Source organism: Gymnogyps californianus, chromosome 6 (assembly GCF_018139145.2).
Source record: "Gymnogyps californianus isolate 813 chromosome 6, ASM1813914v2, whole genome shotgun sequence".
Lineage (NCBI taxonomy): Eukaryota > Metazoa > Chordata > Aves > Accipitriformes > Cathartidae > Gymnogyps > Gymnogyps californianus.
The window spans coordinates 4,575,912-4,597,383 of record NC_059476.1 but is presented as its reverse complement, the minus strand read 5'-3'; the positions used below and the strand labels follow the sequence as shown (position 1 = coordinate 4,597,383).

The 21,472-nt window shown below is 43.0% G+C and overlaps 1 protein-coding gene across 1 annotated transcript in view; it reads left to right on the top strand.

The window, feature by feature from the left end:
• Positions 1–21,472, top strand: part of LHPP (phospholysine phosphohistidine inorganic pyrophosphate phosphatase) — an 88,756-nt gene that overhangs the window by 1,411 nt on the left and 65,873 nt on the right. The window contains exons 2-5 of the mRNA XM_050898739.1: positions 11,665–11,852; positions 12,592–12,745; positions 17,017–17,080; positions 18,278–18,370. Coding sequence (XP_050754696.1) covers positions 11,665–11,852; positions 12,592–12,745; positions 17,017–17,080; positions 18,278–18,370 — 499 coding nt within the window. The remainder of the gene's footprint in view (positions 1–11,664; positions 11,853–12,591; positions 12,746–17,016; positions 17,081–18,277; positions 18,371–21,472) is intronic.

The following is a 21,472-nucleotide window of genomic DNA, read 5'->3' as shown; positions in this document are numbered from 1 at the left end:
CCGCCATGGAAAAGGCAGAACTGGAGAAGATCCAAATGTACTGGTAATAAAAGAAGTCTTTGCTGCTTTTTTTTTTTTTTTTTAATTATATCTTTGTTCATATTTCTTGAAATACATGTAGCGGGCACATAAAGTGTCATCAGATGAATCTTCTGTTTTCGTCTACAGGATCAGAGTTTCCAGCGCTGTCAGAAAGCAGCGTTTGAAGCAAGTTTAAGGCTTATTGAGGCTCTTGGCCCATTTGTGGTGCTCAGCTGGCCCCAGGCGGCTGGGGGGAGCTGCGGGTGCTGGGACGGCCGGCGGGAGAGCCATACTCCAAAGGAATTCGGTGAAATTGGGCAGAGGGAAAAGTTGCTTTTATAAAGACTTCGTATTGAAATCCTGTGGCACGTGGGTTTTCCAAGGGATCGCGTATGACTTCTGTTCCCGTTCCTCCATGTCTCCTTTACGCAATATTTCGGCGTGGTTTCTGTTTTCCTGCCTTTCCGTAGCTATGCTACAGGCTCAGGATTCAAGAGAGACCCTAAGAGGAGAGCTTTGTAGCAAAAGGAAAGCATTTGTTTTCCCCTGGGTGTGTAGAGCAGCCTGTTTGCGCGCTGCAAAGGGGCAGGCGCTGCTGGGGCAGCCTCTGCCAGGATTAAACTTCCCTGGCTTTCCTTCTTGTCTCGCTCAAATCCTTCTGGTAATATTGCTTCCCGCTGAGGCTGATGCCTGTGCCAGCCGGTCCGTCGGTGAAGGAGAGTCTTCTCCTGCTCTCCATCTTCCAGGAGAACGTGTCTTACCACCCTCCTCTCATTTCTTGCCGATTGGCACTTTCTGCTGGGACCATCGCGTATGCCGAGTTTGTGCAGTGCGTAGCACGGGACAGCTGGAATCAAAACAAACATTTTGTTCAGGTCATTCAGTCTAAGCAGTTAAGAATAATCATTTTCCTTGGCTAAAGTCAAGTAGCCTTATTTATCTGCCTATTAGGTTGGTAATTGTTCTAGCTCACACCATTTAAAATCTTTATTGACTCATTACCCTATTGCCAGTTGGTCATTAATATTTGTGTCTGCGTCATAGTACAGCTCGGTGGTTTCAAGCAGATGGATTAAAGCTAGAAGCGGCTCTTTTTTAAATTAATTCATTTTTGTATCAATTAAAAAGTCATAATTGCAGATAGCTAGGAACTTTAATACAAATTGATATGATCTTTTGCTAAATGAGATGTCTAAGATCTTTTAGTGCGTATATATCCATAGGAGTCTTAAATATCATTTTGATAATTCATACTACAGCTGCGGACTCTCATAATACGACAGCTGACCTGTTCTCTTCAGATTGTCTTGCTACGTCATCTCCCACACCATTAAAGCAATTAACTTCATGTAACAACATATAGTACACGCCAGTAAAAATCATAAGTAAACATTTTCATTTGCGGTTGGTTTCATATGACTGAAGCCACTTCAACTCCTTAAAACTATATTTGCTGCATTATTTTTCTTGTTTTCAGCCAAATTCTGCTATGCAGTTATTTGAGTTAGTATTTGAGAGAGTAGCAATGTAATTTCAGCCAGCAGAATGTGGCCCATTTTATATTTAGGATGGCTGCAGGGCAGTGGTTCTCTTTTGTTTGTTTTTAGCTAGCAGTACAGTCAGATGGAGCAGAAAAATGACCAAAGAAGCTGATGGACACTGAAACATCCTGACCAAGATGACATTCAGTTACACACTTGCCAGTGCCGTAGAGATGCTCCCGAGGAAAGCATCAGTAGTCACTATCCAAGTTGGTATAACTTGTGATGAAACATGAAGTGTTACAATTGGGAATGCTTTATTTATTGCTAATGTACCTGTGTCTCTGATAAATTTTACCTGTGAAATATCTTAGGATTCAGTATGCACTGAAAGGGAATTGGTGAATCAGAGGCCAAAAGGATGAACCACAGAAGTATTTGTTGTACCGAGCAGACCTCCTTCTGCGCTCAAGTAATGATAAGGTGAATCCAGATCCTTCTTGGTACTTGGCCAGACTATGGCAGACAGGCACCCATGTGCTTAAGGGCACCCCTGGTTTAACCCAGAAGCCAGGGTGCCAGGAATGTCATTAAATCCACCGGGGACTGTTACTGTTAACTTCAGGTGGGGATATTGGAGTGGTGGATGACTAGAAAATCCAGAAGCAGCTTGATAAGAAAATTTGGCCCTTGAAAACTTTTAACCCGTAACGTTTCTTGATTGTTTAGTTACTGTGGCATATGTTTGTTGTTTTAAAAAAATCCTTATAACAGTTAAATAAAACACATCTCTTCCGAGTGTGTGTGGTTAACTGGCAGACACTGTGGAGCAGATCAGAAAGCCCATGGACAAGATCAGAAAGCCCATCGGTGACTTAAAGGCCTCTTCTGGAGCCAGCCTTAACAGTGCCTCTGTACTGTGCTGTTATTGTCCTAATTGATTTACACAGCATTGACATGAGGTGAGCTATTCGCTTTTTATCTTACAAATAGCAGGGAGCTGGTCTCTGACAAGACAGAAGGTGGTTAAACATCCATAAAAGACGCTCAGCCTGTGCTCTGTTATTTGCATTTACAGCTGTGTGCTGATAGTGTGCCCATTAGCATATCCATATGAAAAGCACACAGTAGTTGGACATTTACAACATCCTGTTGTTTGGCCAGTATAGTGCATCTGTTAGCACAACTTTCTACAGAGTCCTTTAAAAGAGCAACGGAAATCTGGGGAGCAGGGAGGCTGGGGAGCAGCTGGACAGTCGTGTTAAAATAAAATACCTGGAGAGTCTAACAAGGCGAAGATTGCGAGGAGAACAAGCGGAACTGGAACCGTAAAGCAATTCAGCGTGCGGGGGTTCGGGTGGGACAGTTGTGAGTTTACAAAGAGCCATCTGAAAGTGTGTGTGCAACAAGGAGTAGGAAATCTTTGTTGTCACAGAAGATAACCGAAGCATGGCTTAGCTCAGTCTGTGCAGATGTTCAAAGTTTCAAGGCTTGCTCTGCTTTCAGGACATGCGATAGCAAAGAGTTGTTCCTCCTAGAAAGAGACTTTCAAATAAACTATGCAAACTCTTGTGTAAATATCCGTTCATTTGTCTTTGCACTTAACTCTCTTTGCACTTTCTGTCCATGGATCCCAAAGAAGGGTAGGTGTCACCTGCCCTTTCTGAAGCAGCAGAGACACAAAAAGATGAAGCAGTTCTGTATTGTCATGTAGTTGTTCACTGGCAGAGCCAGAAGGAGATCCAGGAATTGATCCTCAGTGGGTAGAGAGTTGTCACAGCTCCGCTCTAGTCTGTAAAATTAGCTATGGCCTCAGTTTTCTGAGAGCAGTGGACCTTCGTAACCCATATTTGCTTTCCTAATCAGCAATGTTTGGTTTTTTTTTTTTTTTTTTAAAAAAAGATCTGTGTCCCTGAAGTTATGGGTACTCCAAGTGCTGTCTACACAAATTGCATGAGTAAGTGCTTACACTTCTGGAATTTAAACATCATTAACCTTTAGGGTCTTGAGCTACTTACTGTCCATCAGCACGATTATGTGCCATACAAATATTTGCCAATAAAGAATAATAGAAGATACAACAGTGATACCTACTACCTAACGGTACTTGTTCATCCACTACCTTGTATAAGTACTGATTAATCCCTGAAGTGGATGAGCAGCACTCTACCTCGTTCTGGGCTTTAGAACTTGAGACTTGTTTCAGTTTACCGCTGCGGTAGTAATCTTTTTTCCCCATCTTTCATGTCTGGTGAACTCAGTCTGGAATCTTAGAATTGAGCCTGATTCTTCGCATATCCTCAGCAGTATCGCCATTCAGATTCCATGCTGTCTTTGCAAGTGATGTGCTGGAATTAGTTGCCGATTGCTTCCAGATTAAAATCGCACTAAGTGTGTTGGAAAGCAGCTTGGTCTTGGAGCTATTGCAATGAAATAGTATGGTACTTTCTAAAGTAGGTAAGCAGAGCATGTGAGAGTGAATTCTTTCTCTATAAAATAGGCTAAGTGAAACCTTTTGGCAATTTACTTTCTTTTTCTGAGAAATAGAATTCATTGTTTACAAACAGGTGCTGATTGTATACAAAGTAAGAATTTGACCGTGACAAAGATAACTTGGTTTTGACTGAAATTTTAATGGAATAATTAGTAGCTTCAGAGGCAAAAAACCCCAACTGCTTTTAGCACAGAATGAAAGCTATTGGAGTATGATTCATTATATTGTCCATAAAAATGTTTTGCTTAATGCAAATAAATATATTCCAGAGCTGGTCATGCGAACTGAATCCCCAAAGTTCAGATTTTTTTCTTGACAGCTCCAAATGGGGAGTTACCAAGTATTTAAAGTCTACCAGAGTTTACTTTTGTTACGAAATACACCCATATGTTTGAATTGTGCTCAGTATTGTGTTGCTGCGATATAACAATCAGCCAGCCACTACAAGATGAGGTGGGAAGCCCTGATTCAGTTCCTGCAGTGTGGTTGAAGTCTGGGACTGCTAGGTGTAATACTTTAAGCTAATTTGGTAATCTGCAGCGATTAAATGCATCTTGTTACTGAATGTAATGGAGCAGAAAGATTTTTCTTATATTCTGCTTTGCCCTTCCTTTCTGCAGATTCACTTCAAAAGCATGTATTATTTTTATTAAATACTTCATTCTAGATTTCACTGTTGTGGCATGTTGTTGTCTACAAATCTGTAGACAGATCTGTTTTCTACCCTTCTGTTCAGGCAGGTGGAATATGATTTATGGTATCAGGTCATTTGTTCAGTAATTCTAGTATCCAGCTGTATTCGGTGGTCGGAGAGAGGCAGCCTTTGTAGAGAATTCAGGACAGGACGGACTTTGTGTTTGTTTTGATGTACAACTTCCAGTATTTATTTCTACCTCTGAAAAATTCTGGATGATTGAAATACCTAAATAAAGGCGTTGGTAGGTTTTTGAAGTTTACTTTGAACTACAATTTAGTGATTTTTCAGTTTTTGCTGTCAAACAGTCTCAGAGTGGTGTTTCCAGAGTCTTGAGTTTTATAACAGTACCCTTTCATATTTCACCGTTGCCCACCCTTAAATAACATTGGCCTCTTTTCTTGTGGCTCCTTCATATGTGCCTATTAATCTGCCTTCATTCCTGTTCAAAGGTAATGCCCTCCTATTTTTTAATCCCTTTTGCAATCCCTCCTTTGGATTCCCTCCAAATTATCCACTTCTATATATAGAGAGAGGTGAGCCATATGGGTCTGGAGAGGAAATTGTGCTCGTGAGATAGCAGATGTAGAGACAAGTTTCAGACACAAGAATGCAAGGGGGAGTGGGGCCAAAAAGTGGTGTACATAAGGATTTGTCAGGCCAGCCTTGCTATATGGAGCAGAAAGCTGGACCACCAGAGAACGGGAGCTTTAATGAGCTCGGCTGTACTCAGGCCCAATGACAGGACATCAGTGAATGGGAACACCAGGAGATCAGGGGACAAAAGTGGCATCAGAGATGCGACAGCAAGATTTAAGCAGTTTGGACATACTGTGAGGATGGCAGAAATCAGAGGAACTGAAAGGTTTGGACACTGGGATAGAGAAGGAACAACCAGAAAGCAAGCCAAGGTCGCTGTGTCACAGGAGCGTGCGTGGCGTTTCATCCACAGTCCTCTGATCTCATTGCACCCGCCGAGCAAAACACCGGGAAGTTCAGTGTTTCTGTGGAATTGGGAGAGGCTTATGCTGTAAAAACTGGCCAAATGAACTAAGGATGGACAAAGGCTTTTATGGCTGGCCTCCTTCAGACTTCTGAAATAATGATTTTGCTTGGTGTTATTTCAGAAGCTGAAATTAAAGATGAAAAACGCTTGCCGCTGAAATAGCCACTGAAATAGCATGAATGCAGATTCGCAGAGAAAGTATAATACATTATAGCCACAAAAACATGTTTTAAGCAGAGAGCACATAAAGTAGAGCGAACGTACTCCTCCCACACAGGCATTTCCACAACGGGACCCCAGAAGGGGTTATCACTTTCAGCCAGCACTGAGCCGGAAAACCCTTTTCCATCCTCTTCTCAGGTGTGTGTGCTGCTCCGGCAGCGGGAGGTTCTCCTGGGAAAAGCCTGCAAGATCAGGCCCAGGATTTGCATTAATGCGTAAATGTAACATAGTCTGACACTTCAAGAAGTAACCTGTTCATCGCAGGGGCTAGAAGAGGGTTTTTGCCTTCTGTGCAGAGCAGTGTGTGACTTGCTAGGTGAATTACTCCCCAGCAGTGGCGGGGCCAGCTGGGGAGGCTTTCGTGGGCAATGGAAAAACATCCCACTGCCTGCTAGTCAGCAGTGTCTGCAGGCACAGAAGATTTTGATACCTCCCTTTGTCCTGATCACTCACCATTTTGTGGTCTGGATGAGATTTTATCTATCGTTATGCAGACTGTTGAGGACTAGTACTGATCTCTTGTTGTGAAACCCATTTTAATTCGTCATTTTGAGTGTGTTCTTTAGATGCTGGCTAAAACCACATCATGCGCTGTGATTCTCCATCAGCCAGGCAGGCTAAAGAAGTGGTATAAATTTCTGCTCTTTTCAAACTCTTTCTTCTGTATTGACCTTGAAACTAGGCAAGTCATTTCTACTTTTGACCATTATGCTCAGTTTCTTCTTGGTTCAGTTTCATCTCCTCTTGACAGGAGATGTTTTACCTGTAGCACCAGCACCCTGGCCCTTGCAGAGGGCAATAAGCAAACGTTAGCCCTGCCCAGGTAGGAGGACGGCATTGCTGCACAAGTCCTGGTTTTACTTTATTGTTTGGTTGCAGGTAAATAACTCTCCGGTGCTGTTATTTCCCCGTGTTTCAGAGATGGTATTGGAGTGCTGACAAGTTCACGCTGAAGCACACTGGTATTCGTCCACTGATGCAAGAGTCCAACAGCATAAGTGCTTAGCATGCTTTCTTTTCTTTGAAATTAAAAAAAAAAACAAACCAATGCTCTGAGAAACCAAAAGCAGGATAAAAAGCCAGGTCTGGAATTCTCATGACCAGCACTCTTCCAAACCCCTTTGAAGTTGGTGTTGGACAGTCGCCAAGCTCAGGCTTGTTGCCTCTTCCAGGGTTTTGCTTTCTGTCCCCCTGCCCATCTGCACAGGACCTGCCGGCTGTGGGCAGGACTCTCCTTCTGCTCCCGTGTTAGGAAAAACCTTCGCTGCAAAAGAGAGTGGTCAAAGATGGGAAGTCTGAGGTTAGCCTTATAGCGTGTCCTCAGTTGCTTCTGCCACGTGCAGGACAATGTGAATTTAAGAAGGAGTGATGGCTTCCAGCCTAGATTCTGGGGCCATTTCTTTTCCTACTGGTGTCGCAACCTTTACATCATCTGAAAGAACAGGTTTTGTGTTTTATATGCCCAAAGGCTGCCCGTAAAGGTTGGCAAGGGCAGTTGGTTAAGTCTGCACAAGGTCAGTCAGGATGTCTAATAATTGTCCTAACACTTTACCTGTTATGGAACAATAATGAGAGTTTTTTCATTATTTTCGGGTGAGTGAACCTGGCAGATGCTGACAGCCAGCAGATGTGTAAAGTTCGAGGTGATTTGTAAGGGACCGGCTCATCTGACGCACGGTAATTGCATTGTGGGACGTTGTCACTCAGCGTCGTGTCCTGCTCCGGCAGAACGAGGTAAAGGTCAGTTCAAAGAGCTGGCGTAGCGTGAGGGGCAACTCAGGGCTGAAATTAAAAACCTCATTTCCATCTCTCCCCTATATGTGTGCTCACTGCATGCCCGGAGCCAGGTGGTTGCCCTGGTTCTAGATTTAGGGATTGTTTGGGCAACGGAGCAGTTGTTTCAGTCTGGAGTGGGTTTAAATGCCTCCTCTGGTAAGGCTTAGAAAAAGTCTCCTTACCCACCTGTTGGTGTGTTAGTTCAGTGCTCATCTGTCCGCTTATAATTTTAGGCTTGGAAGTTCCTTCTGTGACTTGTTCCTTTGCTTCAGCGCCTGTGTGCCGTGGCAGCTCCCCAGGCAGCCGGTGCCTGCTCTGCCAGCACAGCCAGCACTGGCAGCAGAGCCTGTGCGGTGCGCAGCTGGAGGGGTGCAGTTCGACTTTTTGTCTGCTCCCTGCTGCCCTGCACATTCTGCTGTCCCCTCTGAGAGGGGCTCCGACAAGTTTCTTTTGCTGCAGAGATGCTTTTAGCCGAGTTAGCCATTTGTGACACCCCGAAAGGTCAGAAACTGCTCTCCCTTCACACCTAGCTCCCCTCATGCAGGTGAAGTTCAAGTTCCCCCCTTCCTGCTCGTGGGCATTAGGAGTGGTGTGAGCAGTCGTGCTGGAAACGGAGCAGATTTGTCTGACGGTGAGCCTGTTGATGGCCCCGAACGGGGAGTGAGAGTCAGCCTTGGGATGTCCGCAGCTACCCGGACCATGCAGAGTCACTGCAGCGTGGAGCACAGTGCTGCCTCTCCATGTGCTCGGCTTGTGCTCTAATCAGGATTGATTTCTGGTGCTTCTGGAGTTTGAGTGGGATCTTTATCAGGGCCACGATGTGTGGAAGTCAGCTGAAGCCCTGATTGACTGGGTTTCCTGGGTGTGCCTGCGCTTCTGTAATATAGATGCTGATAAATCTGTAATACGCTGGAGATCTTGATAAAATGTGTGTTGTGTATTTCATCTGCTGTTGCCTCATTCTTCTGTACTTGCAGGTATCTAATCCCTTGCTCTTTATCTTATAAGGCATCACATTACAAATTTTGTTCTTTATTCTTCTCCTAACATCCCCACGCTCACGAGCACTAGAAATTGGAGTAACTTGCTCTGCACGTGCTTCTTAAAATGTGAACACTGGTGGCTGGGTCAGCTCAGTAGCTCAAGGTTTCCCATTAAGCTGGCCAGCTTAGCAGCAGTGCCCCCAGTGCAGTACAGACTCGCTGTGCAAAGCATCCCGCCTCTGTGAGACAGAGGCCTTCAAGCTGTCTCTTTTAGTTTCTCCTGGTGCAAAACCTGACCGTGAAAACTGAAGGAGAGTTTTGCTGTAGACATGAGCAGAGCCAGGATTTCCCCCATGTAGAGCTGTTGTTAAAAGCTCTCCCTAATTATTTAAGCTCTGAGTTAACAGTTGTTTGCTGATGCGTGCTGGCCTGCAGGCTCTGCTCACAGTCCCTGCGCTGAGCACTGAGGGATGGATTCGTCCCGGTGTGTGTGTCATCATGCATGTACTGGTGAGTGTGACTGTACTGTACAAGGATTTGGCGGAGAGCTAGCAGAGGGTCTTTTTAGGGACGGTAACTTTGAAGGAAAACGTGGCTTTTGTAGAACAGGTAAATACATTGAAAAGGTATTTTTGTAGAAATAAGTCTTCTCTGGAGTTCTTGATGATTTTTCTTTTGTTTAGTATTCCAGGGTATTTTTGAGAGTCCTTTTCATGTTTCACCAGAGGACTTCCATTTTCTGACCAGCTTGGCCTAACTCTTTGTAGACCTCACCTGATCCTAAGCATTTACTGAGCTCGTTTGTTGAGGTGGTAATTGCTGGTGGCCACGAAGGCATGAAGCAGTACAGGATGTGTCCAGACTGCTTCCGCTTTGGTCAAGCCTTTCAGAAGTGTAACTCTGTTTTTCACCTAAAATTCTGAGAAGGAAGTTAAATTTGTAGTACAGGAAAACTGAGTCTTTGCTTTCACCAAGCTGACCCATGAGGGTGCTTGTTTGTCTGTGCGAGTCGGCAGTTAGTGTTGTTCCTGGATTCATTTCGTTGACCTTTAGGAAGAGAAAAAATAGATTCTTATTCAACAAATGTCTGCTTCCAGGCAGTTGTGAATCATGGGATTTTTTTTCCTAAGAGTGTGCAGATAGGCTTTGCGTTTAGAATAAGATTTTTTTTAACCATGGCACACACTATTAAAGTTTGTTATGTATCCAAATTACACTGCTTTGCTTTTTAACTACAGCTGAAAACGTGTTTCGAATAACAGATGTGGAATACTGTCATCCCACTGTCACACCAATTGTTCATTGTTCTGAGAAGGTCACATCATAATTCATTAACAATAATTATTCCCTGGGTACACCCTGCACTTCACTCAATTGCTTCATTAACTTGTGAGTGAATCTCACATTCACTGCTCCAATCAATGAAGATATATTTATAATGTACAAGTGGATGCTATTAGTTACAATATATTAACTGCCTAATTTAAAATAGAAAAGCTATCTTTATGAAGGGCAATTAACCACTAAGTGTAATTGATAATTCACATACCTATGATTAGGAAAGACAAATAATAAGAGAGAAATGAATCACCAGCGTTATTGAAGAAGACACTGGCGTGCAGTTTTAACAAGCGGAAGCGGCTCTCTGGGTCAGGACCGGATTTCTAAGAATCCTTTGATGGAAAGTTCGTCATCAGATGTGTTACCTTGAGATGGTTTTGGTGTTTGCACCAACCGATTGGGATCATCTTCCCTAGAAAAGGAACCCAGCGTGTTTTGTTGTCTTGAGAATCAATGCAGGGGCTTTCCTAATAGAAGAGTCCTTTTTCATCCTAACACGAAGAAAAGTAATAATATTTTAATTAGAATTTGTAAGCCTAGCCCCAAACTTACCTAGGTATCTGAACCTGTATGAGCTCAGGTCCTCAAAGATAATTATGCACAAATTCACACTAAAAGTGACGAAAAGGAGGCATTTTAATGTATTTGAGGAGCTGAGTGACAGTCCCTTTGGCAAATATTTAAAAAAAAAATTGTGATACATTTTCAATGCTTCTGATTTTCCATGGCCACTTTGAAATATGTTGGTTCCCCAAATAGCTGAAGCTCATCCTGGGAGAAGAGGCCTTTTCATGACATCCCCAGTCGGTCACCACAGCTTGGGTCGGGAAACAAAGCCACTTAGAGGCAGAGGACTTGCATGAGATTGCCAAGTACCGATCCACAGGAACCATGTCCTTGGCTCTGGGCACTTGGGGCCATGTTTTCTTCCCTTGAGAAGCCATTTACCTGTAAACATTTATTAATGAATCAGTTGAAGTACCTTATTTTTCAGGATTACCCACCAAGTGACAGCACAGGTGTTTTATGAGAGATTAAATGAGAAATGTAACTGAAGCCACCCCAGTGTTGATATAAGCATCATTGCAGCTAGCTGGCCTCTTACCTGGAGTCTGCAGAAGTGCAAAGCCTTGCTGTTACCTCCAGCGGATCACTGCAGCAGGTGATCAATAAGTGGAAAGGTGAAAATCCAAGTTAAAATGCTAATAGCCAGTGGTATCACACCAGCTGCTGTACTCATGGCTGTGCAGTGCCTTCAGGTCATGTGTGTCTGCAGCCATGGACCAGTTTAAAGGAAAGGAACTGGATTGGAGTTTTTTGATGTGTGGAGGGAGTGTGTGCCTGACAGACTGTGGTGTCCTGGGGATGGTGGGCATCACCTGTGCTGCCATGTTCAGCTTAGCTCTCTGCTCCAGAAGAGCAGTTACATGCTATGGCAGGGGTCTGCACATGAAAACTGCAGCTGTAGTGCCCAGAATCAGTATTTTAGGTGTGTCTTGGTCACAGTAAGGGATCCTGCTCCTGTTCTGGAATATCATCTTTGCATTTTTATTGTAATTATCCAAGTTGGGGGTGGGACAGCAAAGCTGATACTCTTAGCTCCTTTACTATGTCTGGTTAACCCCTCTGTCACTTTTACTCAACAGGATCAAAGCATCTGGTCTGAAGCTGCGGTTCTGCACTAATGAAACCCAAGCGACGCGGGAGGAGTTCGTGAAGAAGCTCCAGGGCATGGGCTTTGACATCTCTGTGGCCGAGGTCACTGCCCCAGCACCAGCAGCCTGCCGCATTTTGAAGGAGCGCAACTTGAGGCCGCACTTGCTTGTGCACAATGGTGGGACAACGCCGCAGCAGATGCTGGGACACGTAGGGGGACAGCCCAGAGAGATGTGGGCATTTGCGATAAAGCAGTGAATTCCCATAGCTTGTGCGGGGAAGAGCTCCCAGCTGTTGTTTTCCTACAGGGAAAAGCTTTTTCCTTAGTCATGAGACTGTGTAATAAACCTCACCGGTCTGGCCTGAGCGAGATCTCCATTATGGCAGTGGTACGGTGAAGGCACAGAGTTGTGCTGGGGGTCAGCAAGTGTACAAAGGAGTCTGCAGCTTAACCACAGAGACTAGGAGATAGGTGAGGTCTTGTGCAGGACATTACGTTGTCTTTGTTATCATGACAGAGGTTTTAAGTTCAAAGCGTTTTCTTCTGTAGAATGTGGGTATGGAGAAAGGAGGTGGATCCTGCCCTCGCTGTTATACATTTTGATTCAGCTGCCCAGGAGTTTGCCTCAGGTCTAGGTGCTTGGGTATAATGAGCCACTGCGATGTGGGTGGCGGGAGCTAAGGCAAGGGTAGGAAATGGTTTATTTTGCTCTTTGTTGTAGGACAGATGAATAGCAGGATCCAGTCAGGAATAGAGAGGTCTGAAGAACACTTGATTCAGACTTGGATTTGTTATTTTTTTTAATGTGTTGTGTAATGAATGAAGGGAAACACAAATCTGGGGGAAAACCATCAGTTCCAATGGGATCTGAAATGGTAAGGGATTTGTGGATTTTTTTTTTTTCTTCCTTCTATAGATCTTGTCCCTGAATTTGCTGAGATTGATAAAGCAAACCCAAACTGTGTGGTTATTGGAGATGCAGCAGAAAACTTCACCTATGCAAACCTTAATGAAGCTTTCCGAGTTCTGATTGGGATGGAGAAGCCTGTTTTGATCTCCCTTGGAAGAGGGTGAGTTAAGCACTGTTTCTTCCTCAAGTCTCTGCATTTTTTAATTTCCCCCAGCATCTTTGTACTTAATGGAGGCCGGATATCGGTGTGGGCATTCACAATACCAACTTTTAAGCAGTTAATGTGTCTGGACTGGGAGGCTGATCTGCTCAGGTATCTGTCCACGAAGAGTCCTCGATGGGTAATTCAGTCACCTAACTTGGCCTCCTGTCCTCTGTGACTGACTTGTAGTCTTTCCAAGAGTGGAAGGGAAAACTGAGGTGATTACACTGAAATAGGTCTCTAAAAGAAGGTGGTATGGGTGCTCCCCATGAGCCACAGATGAGCCCTGTGCTGATGCAGGATTGCAAAGGGCACTGGAAGTCACTGAACTTGCCATGCCGAATCCTCTAGTTGACTTTGAAAATACTCATCAGTAGGGTCTCTGTGGTGCTACAGCACTGGATGAGGCATCTTGAATTTCAGCTGTCGGTGGTCTTTTTTCTGTAGACAGTGCAGAGTAAGCAGTTGTGTGGATGTGTTTCATCGACTGCTAGAGGGTAAGAGATACAGCTGCTCTTCTGAGGAGGAATTGTAGCAGCTTTTAGAGAATGTGGAGACGCCCTGGTGTATAAGCACAGCAAATGCCAGCCTCCGACTCTTCAAAGTCAGCGTTCAAGAGTGAGCTAGACCTCAATGAAACGATCCACATGTTTGCAGGTGGTGGTGGGAGGGTTAAATAGCTGTAGTTTTGTAAGCCACTAAGAAAAGGACTTTTGTTGCTTTAAGAGCCAGTCTGAGAGCCTCTTAAAAAACCCATAGAAATGATGGAGAGTTTGGATTTTGATGTGTGCAACCCCCAAGTGAATGAGTATTGCGAGAGGCCAGTAGGATTATAGGCATTGCTTGTCTTTTTGTCTTTGCCCCTGCAAGATCTCAGAGATGAGAATTGTTGGTTTAACTGCTGCCTGTAGCCATGTGTTCCTGTCTGAACTGATGTCGTGGTTTAACCCCAGCCGGCAACTAAGCACCATGCAGCCGCTCGCTCACTGCCCCTGTCCGGTGGGATGGGGGAGACAATCGGAAAAAGTAAACCTCGTGGGCTGAGATAAAGACAGTTTAATAGGACAGAAAGGAAGAAAATAATAATAATGATAATAATAATAATAAAGTGACAATAATAATAATAATAATAATAAAAGAATTAGAATATACAAAACAAATGATGCACAGTGCAGTTGCTCACCACTCGCCAACCGATGCCCAGTTTGTTCCCAAACTTGTTCCCAAGTTTGATCCAACCATCCCGGCCAACTCCCTCCAGTTTATATACTGGGCATGACATCAGATGGTATGGAATATTCCTTTGGCCAGTTTGGGTCAGCTCCCCTGGCTGTGTCCCCTCCCAGCTTCTTGTGCCCCTCCAGCCTTCTTGCTGGCTGGGCATGAGAAGCTGAAAAATCCTTGACTTAGTATAAACACTACTTAGCTACAACTAAAAACATCAGTGTGTTATCAACATTATTCTCATGCTAAATCCAAAACATAACACTATACCAGGTACTAGGAAGAAAATTAACTCTATCCCAGCTGAAACCAGGACAACGGAAAATAAATGATTTTTAAGAGTGAAAGAAACCCAAAACAAAAATATCCAACAGGCCATGCTTGGATAAAGGGCTGTTGGTGTAGATTTGTGATGCAGTTTGATCTTCCAGCATCCTGAAATTACTAATGGTGAGGAGGATCCAAAAATTCTCTATTTCAGCCAACAGTCAGCCAGGTTTCTTCTTCCAGGTTTGAATCCTGCCCACATTTGTAGTGGCTGAGATGTGATACTGGATGTGGCTCGTGGCCTGTGTGACGTAAATGACTCCTTGCTATTTGAGTGGTACTTAAAGATGCCGTCTCTGAAAGTTGGCATTAGCATCTCTGCAGGTTGATTCATATGTATGAAAATGTCATACATAAGGGAGCACTTTCATGCTGGTGGCTTGAGAATCGCCATACACGAGGAATAAGAAGCCAGGAGAGTTTTTATTTGCTATTATAGAAACCCTGCCAATTTATGAAAGTAGCTGCAATGCACAAACTCCACCCAAACTATGCTGGAGATGGGCGTAGATGTTCCTCTAGCTGTGAGTAAAGTGTGGTGGCCAAGAAGACCTAGGGGGATAGCCCGAGGATATACTGAGAAATGGCTGGGCTGGTGTGTATGGCGAAGACCTGCAAACACAACCGTGCTTTTGAAATGACAGCTCAATTGTTTTGATAGTTTGAATATCAAAAGACATTTTTAATTATTCTCTGAACATTAAAGGTAAATTTTGACCTCCTGCTTTCACATGCAGGAAAAATCCAGTCAAGGAATTTGAATGTTTTCCTAAAAACAATTCAGTTAGAAGTATTCTGAGATTTTAAACAGGAGGGTGTTAGTGCCAGCGCTGAATAATGACAAATCCCAACGGCCTTGAAGGAGTTATTCTTATCTGTTGTGTGATGTATGGGCTTAAAAAAGACTAATGCATGTTTAGTTTGAGGAAACTGTAGTGACAACTTTTTTCAGTGGTTCAATAGACCGTAATGGGTTTGAAAACCCTTCTTAGTTTGTGGGTTATTGATCCAGCTGGGTAGAACTTATCAGCGGGAAGGAGCAGTTAAATCCATTGTGTTGCCTTACCTGACACTCACGCTCTGATCTTACAACACGGGCGAAAAATCCTTACTGTTTCTCAGTTAGAAGGATAAGGAGAAAATGTTAAGCCACCAGCAGAATGGCTAATGTACATAAAATAACCAAGTTTTGTGTTATGTAATACCATCTTTCAAAATGAAATATAGAATCAACCTTTGTTTAAGATGTGCAACGTGATCAATGCGAAAATGCCTTTGTACCCTGTGCATATAAAAGTATTTATTTATATGGTCATTCATTGATGTAGATGGCTCTAAAACAGACCCGCTGTTATTTTTTTGAAATGTTATTTTTCATTTAACAATACAGATTTTTGGATATTCTGAGCTCATTTTTCACCATGAGCATATTTTTTTTAATGATTGATCATTTAGGTAATGTGAACATGAGTTCTGAATGAGTTACCCTGGTAGGTAAGTTCTCTTACTCAAAGAAGGGAGATTATAAATTGAGTGAATTGTTCACCTAACTAGAGAAGCCTCGCTGATGCAAAGGGCCATATACAAAAACCAGCCACAAGCCAGCTTTGTTTTTAGTGTGCAGAATCAGTGTAATTGGGTGGACCTTAACAAGGTGCCTACCTTGGGCAAGTAGCTTGGTTTTGGTTGAAGTTTTAGTTCATTCCATAGAAAACAAAAAGTGTCAGAGTCACTGAAGCAGAATGCCCTCCTCCTGAAAATGGAGTGATTTACATTTAGCATCTGTTTTGGGCTGAGAGTGGGAATTGGCTTTGTAATTTCTTCTGTCATGCCACTGTCAGAAAATTAAGCTGTTTACGCTAGACTGTAGAAGGTTAATGGCTGTTCTAGCAAAGGTCAAGTGGTCATTTTAAAGGGAGGCTGTGCTGAATAATCGAAAATGGCAGAAGGATAAGGCATAAAATCTTAACTGACTGCTCATCCTACCTTTTTTTCCTGTCATATAGAAACCTGTCTTTGCTCTGATCAGGAGAGCTTGGGAGACCTGTGTTAATGTGAATTGCTATTCCAGAAAAACGCCGTAAAGATACTAACTAATTTTATGAGCTTCGTGGCAATAAGAACATTTTTAGAAGGAACAAAATTTAGCTTGGAGGGCTTTCTTAGTCCTGATAAACAGTGCCCTGGCTTTCCTCATGTGGGAGGCTGGTGACAAACAATGATGGTCAACTGTTTGGGGTCCCCTTCGGATATACTGAAGAAGGTGTTAGAGCTGCTGGTTGGTGCCAGCCCTCATCTTGTATCTGCCAAGGGGTCTCCATCGCTGATTAAAGGAAGAACAATGTAACTGCTGTCTTTTGCGAGCAGCTAGTACTCTGTGCAATAAAATACAGGCCACGTTCATCCTTGATAGAAGCTAGTTGAAATCCCTTTGAACCAGGGGAGTTGTGTCCCAGATGCCAGATGGGCATCCGGTCTGAGATCTTTTCCCCAGCATTGCACAGTACTGAGCCTGTCCTTTACTTAATTCCTGGTGTTAAATTAAGACTCCAGAGTTTATGATGACTTGACTTTTTGTTGCAGCCATATGGACATCTATATAGGCACAGAAATAATAAAATGTGGTTTCTTTGTATTTAACTGCCATTTCATTTGAACTTTATCACTTTCATTTCCAGACGCTACTATAAAGAAACCGATGGTCTGAAACTTGATGTTGGAGCATATATGAAGGCATTAGAGGTATTTTATAGCTTGCATTATGCTTACTCGCTCTGTGCACCTTGTTAAAAGAGTAACTGGTATAAATATGGGTCATCTTCTGTAATTACTCACCTTGGTGGAGGAAGTTTCCACAGATTGAAACTCATTTGCTGCATTCTAAAGACGAGTGGATTCATTTGTTTTCTGGCTTCGTTCATTTTTTAAATTTTATTTAAAATGTGAGCTTTTACCATTGTGGTACCTTTATTGGAAGTGAGGCCCTTGAAAGAAGGAGTCAGAAAAGAAAAACATAGAATATTGTCTGCAAGATACCCGAGAAAAACTGAAGGTCCATTTTATGTTTGGTGTAGCGTTGTTAACACAGCCCTTGCCCTTAACAGTTTACAGCAAAAGGCCTTTATTCAGCAAGATACTTAAGTGCAATCCTGTTTTTAAGCCTGATTAAGTCTGTGCAGGACTGGAACCCAATAGATAAGCCAACCTAAGGGTGAGAGAAGGAGAGAATCATTATGCTCCCTTTTATAGGCTTGCAGAGAGATTAAAAAATAAATACAGAGTGAATGCAGAGAGTAAAGCAAAGTAGGGGAGTATACAAGCGCAGAAGATAGGGGATATAATGTGTGCTTGCAGCACATTCATTTGGATCCGTGTGAGTTTTGGGGAGAGCTTTTGCCTCCCAAAATAAGTTCAGGCTTCTAGTTGCCGAGGAACAAGCTAGAAAGACCTTATTTATTCAAATTTTTCAGCACACTACTCATATTTAGTTGTGGGAGAATAAAGCTTTTCAGCTCGGGCTGGTCACTTGAACCATTAAAAATATGCCAGATGGTTGAAGAAATCCTCTACATCTCTTAAGGCCCTCCAGTACTTTTCGTCATTTCATATGAAGGATATTTGCTATTTCTTTGAGAGTGATGCTCTTACAAAAGTGGGCAATACTGGAACTGAGTCTGAAGACTGCTGCCATGATGGAGAGCGTAACAGGTTTGTAACTTGAGATGTTTCAGGAGGACTTTCTCTCCTGCCAGAGAATATTAAACACTTCTGTTATCCAAATTCTCTGATATTCACCTTCACCCGCTAATCCATTGTGTTATTTAAGGGCAAAAATCAATAATTACATACTTTTTATACAATTGGCTGGAGTTATGGAGTTGAACAAATCCTTTTCTGATCAGCGTTTTTTGTGTCTCTCTCTCTCTTCTTTTTTTCCAGTATGCTTGTGATGTTCAAGCTGAGGTAGTGGGAAAACCAGCAAAAATGTTTTTTGAGTCAGCCTTAGCAGAAATGGGAGTTCCACCGCAGCAGGTAAGGTTTCTAATGCCGTGACCACTGGCTGTGCCATATAGTTATGCCCACTGATGCATTTTTTCTGGTTTGCTGTCTTTCACGGAAAGTTATAGAAGTAGTTGAAGGCAATGTGGCCAGGAGGACATGGTAAACTTTGGGTGGATATACAAATACTTTTTTCCGAACCCAGTGTGTTGTACATGGTGCAGAGAAATATTTATATTCAGGATCTTCCTATGAATTACGCAAAAAAAAAAAAAAAAAAAGAAAAAGGAAAAGAAAAATTGTTGAAAAAATGCTTCAGAGGGGAAAAAACCCCATGTTTGCGTATTCTGTCAAATAACGTGAAGTAGACAAAAGAGAACTGACAGCCAAGAGGGTAAATGCTAGCAGCTGGGGACCTGTAGAATTTCTTCTGCTGTGTTCGTACTTCCTGCCCTCCTGAAAGGCATGGTGTTATTTTCTCTGCTTTTTTTGAGGGTTCTTTTTGACTGCCTGCTATTTCCCTTTTCATTCCCTGGGTCTGTCTCACTTTGCTCTGACTTGTGCCCTCGATACCTCTACCCAATTTAGTGTCTTCCATCCCTCCATTCTCTACTGTGGTTTCTCCTTCTACTTGTACTTTTGTGTTGTGCTTTCTTATTCGCCTTCCTCCCAAACCATATAGTTCAAAAGAACATGCACTTCTGTGGTGGAATTCCTTTACTTGGAGGCTAAAGAAAACAATACAAAAGAATAGAAGTTAGGTTTCCCAAGGAATTGTGGAAGATGTTGTGCCTCACAAGATGAGAGGTGCCCCAATGCCTGGTAGTCCACTTGGTAATTGGAGACTGCAGAATGGTGGAATTGCAGCCAAGATGTTATTTATTTCCTTTGGTGTCACACTGACTACCTTTTTTCAGTAAAAAGGAAAGGCAGAATTATTTTTTTTTCTAATTTAGGTGAACGAGAAGCACTGACTGACCCAAAACCTCCTCCCGTGTTATTGGATTCATCACGCTTTCCAGAAACACACTGAATGTGTGATGCTCCCTGCTTACTTAGTACAGCCCATTTTTTCCCCTCTCTGTAGTTGTGCCCAGATCCTCTTTATTGATTTGTTGTTATGTCACACAGGACATAAGGATGAGTATGAGATGACTCACAGACAGCAGTGAATTACAACGTAATAATTCCATCAGGGGGTTTTGGTGACATTATAAACAACAGGAGTGAAGTTTGGGTGGCTTGTAGGTCCCTAGAGCCTGGAGATGAAATTATGGCCCTGTAATTCAGTATGTGCTTGCGTTTTACTTATTATAGAGTGGGGAGATGGAAAAGACCTAGTAGGCCACCTAATCCATCTCCTTCCCTGTGCAGGAGTGTTCCCTGCTCCATGTTTATTAATGTTTTGTCCAGAGTAGTTTTCAGTGAGCCAAACAACTGGGCTTTTGTAAGTACCCCAGGGACAGCGTTCACAGCCGAGTAGGTCTCGTGGGCAGGCAGCTTTTTCTGAGATTCATCGGGATACTTCCCTTTTCAACTGCATCTCCTTATTTCTAGTTTTACTCCAGGTAACAACCAAAATAACTGCTTGCCTTCCTGCATATTTTCTCCCTCCAGTTACCTCCAGACTTGTTATCATTACAGTCGTTGTCTCTTACTAAAACTGTGTGTTTAGCTCTCAGCAGCTTCTCTTGTGATTCAGTCCCTCTGCACCCTAACCCGCTGCGGTGCTCTTTTCTGTACTCCCTTCAGTTTGTCAATATCTTCCCAGTAACAAGATAGCTCACCCTGAACATAATATCCCGGGTACAGCCACGGCAATTATTCAATCCATTCATCCAACCAACAAACAAAAAAACCCATTTGAGACACAAAGTGGCATTTGAAGAAAAAGTAGCTGGAAAAAAGAACAAAGGAAAAAAAAAAACCCACAGAGCTCAGCCCTTGGATACTGTTTGTCTAAATCAGATGCATGAAGGTTTGTGTTTCCTTTCCACTTATGTCAGAAACTATCGGTGCACAGGAGCTGGAGGGAAGAGGGTTTTTTGGGTTTTTTTATCCTTGTGGCCCTGTGTAGTGGCATTGCTTGCCCTTTTCCATAGGCAGGATGGTGCGGTTGTCCTCAGACGCTGTTTTGCCTAGCTCGCAGTGTGCTGAGACCGCGTCAGCCCCTGCCACCAAGGGAGAGTATCATTACAGGGATGCGACAGGGCACCAGAACTCCTGTCTCAAAAACTTTGCTCCAGGGAACAAAATTTTATACAATGCATCACCAAGCTGGCAAAAATGGTCCCATAGGGTGAGCCTTGGTGAGTGGTTCCCATCGACTTCAGGAGGATTTGTTATGGGTACAGAAAAGCAGTAATAGTCCCCAGCAGAGACTACTATTTATTCACTCTCTGCTATTTGCCAGATGTTCATAGTGCTACTAGTGACTAACTTTATATTTTGACACACATTTTTTTCCGTATAGTTTCTAGTGTTAAATGCCATCAGTTTGTTGTAGTCATATGTCTAGTCTGTAGGTGTAATTTTTTGTATTCAGAGAGATTCGAGATGAAGGGAGTATGTGTCTAACCAAGGAGGAGCGCACTAGACACCACTGTATAATGGCACCAGTCACTCCGTGCTTTGACTAGGCCAGGTTGGATGGGGCTTTGAGCAACCTGGTCTAGTGGAAGGTGTCTCTGCCCATGGCAGGGGGGTTGGAACTAGATGATCTTTAAGGTCCCTTCCAACCCAAACCATTCTGTGATTCTATGATGACTACGGAAAAAATAGTCCATGCTGCTGGAGTTAAAACCTGGGTCATGATGCACATGCATAGGAGAAACAAATTACAGCAGAGCAAACTACCTTAATTCTGACATATTTTCCTACCTTTTGAGTGCTTGACCTTGCAACATTAATGTTCTTTTGAGAAGGATTTGTAGGTTGTTTTAGTTTGTCATACATAATAATAAAAGCTCAGTATATGCAGTTCAATGAGTTCCTTAGTAATGCACTGTGTTACGTTTTAATCTGTCTCCTGAATGAGCTATACTTCTCTGCATTTGTAATGGCATGACAAGGACTGGTTTTGCTTGCCTTTACTTCTATAAAATGTTTGCCAGTAATTTATTCCACCTGTGGAAT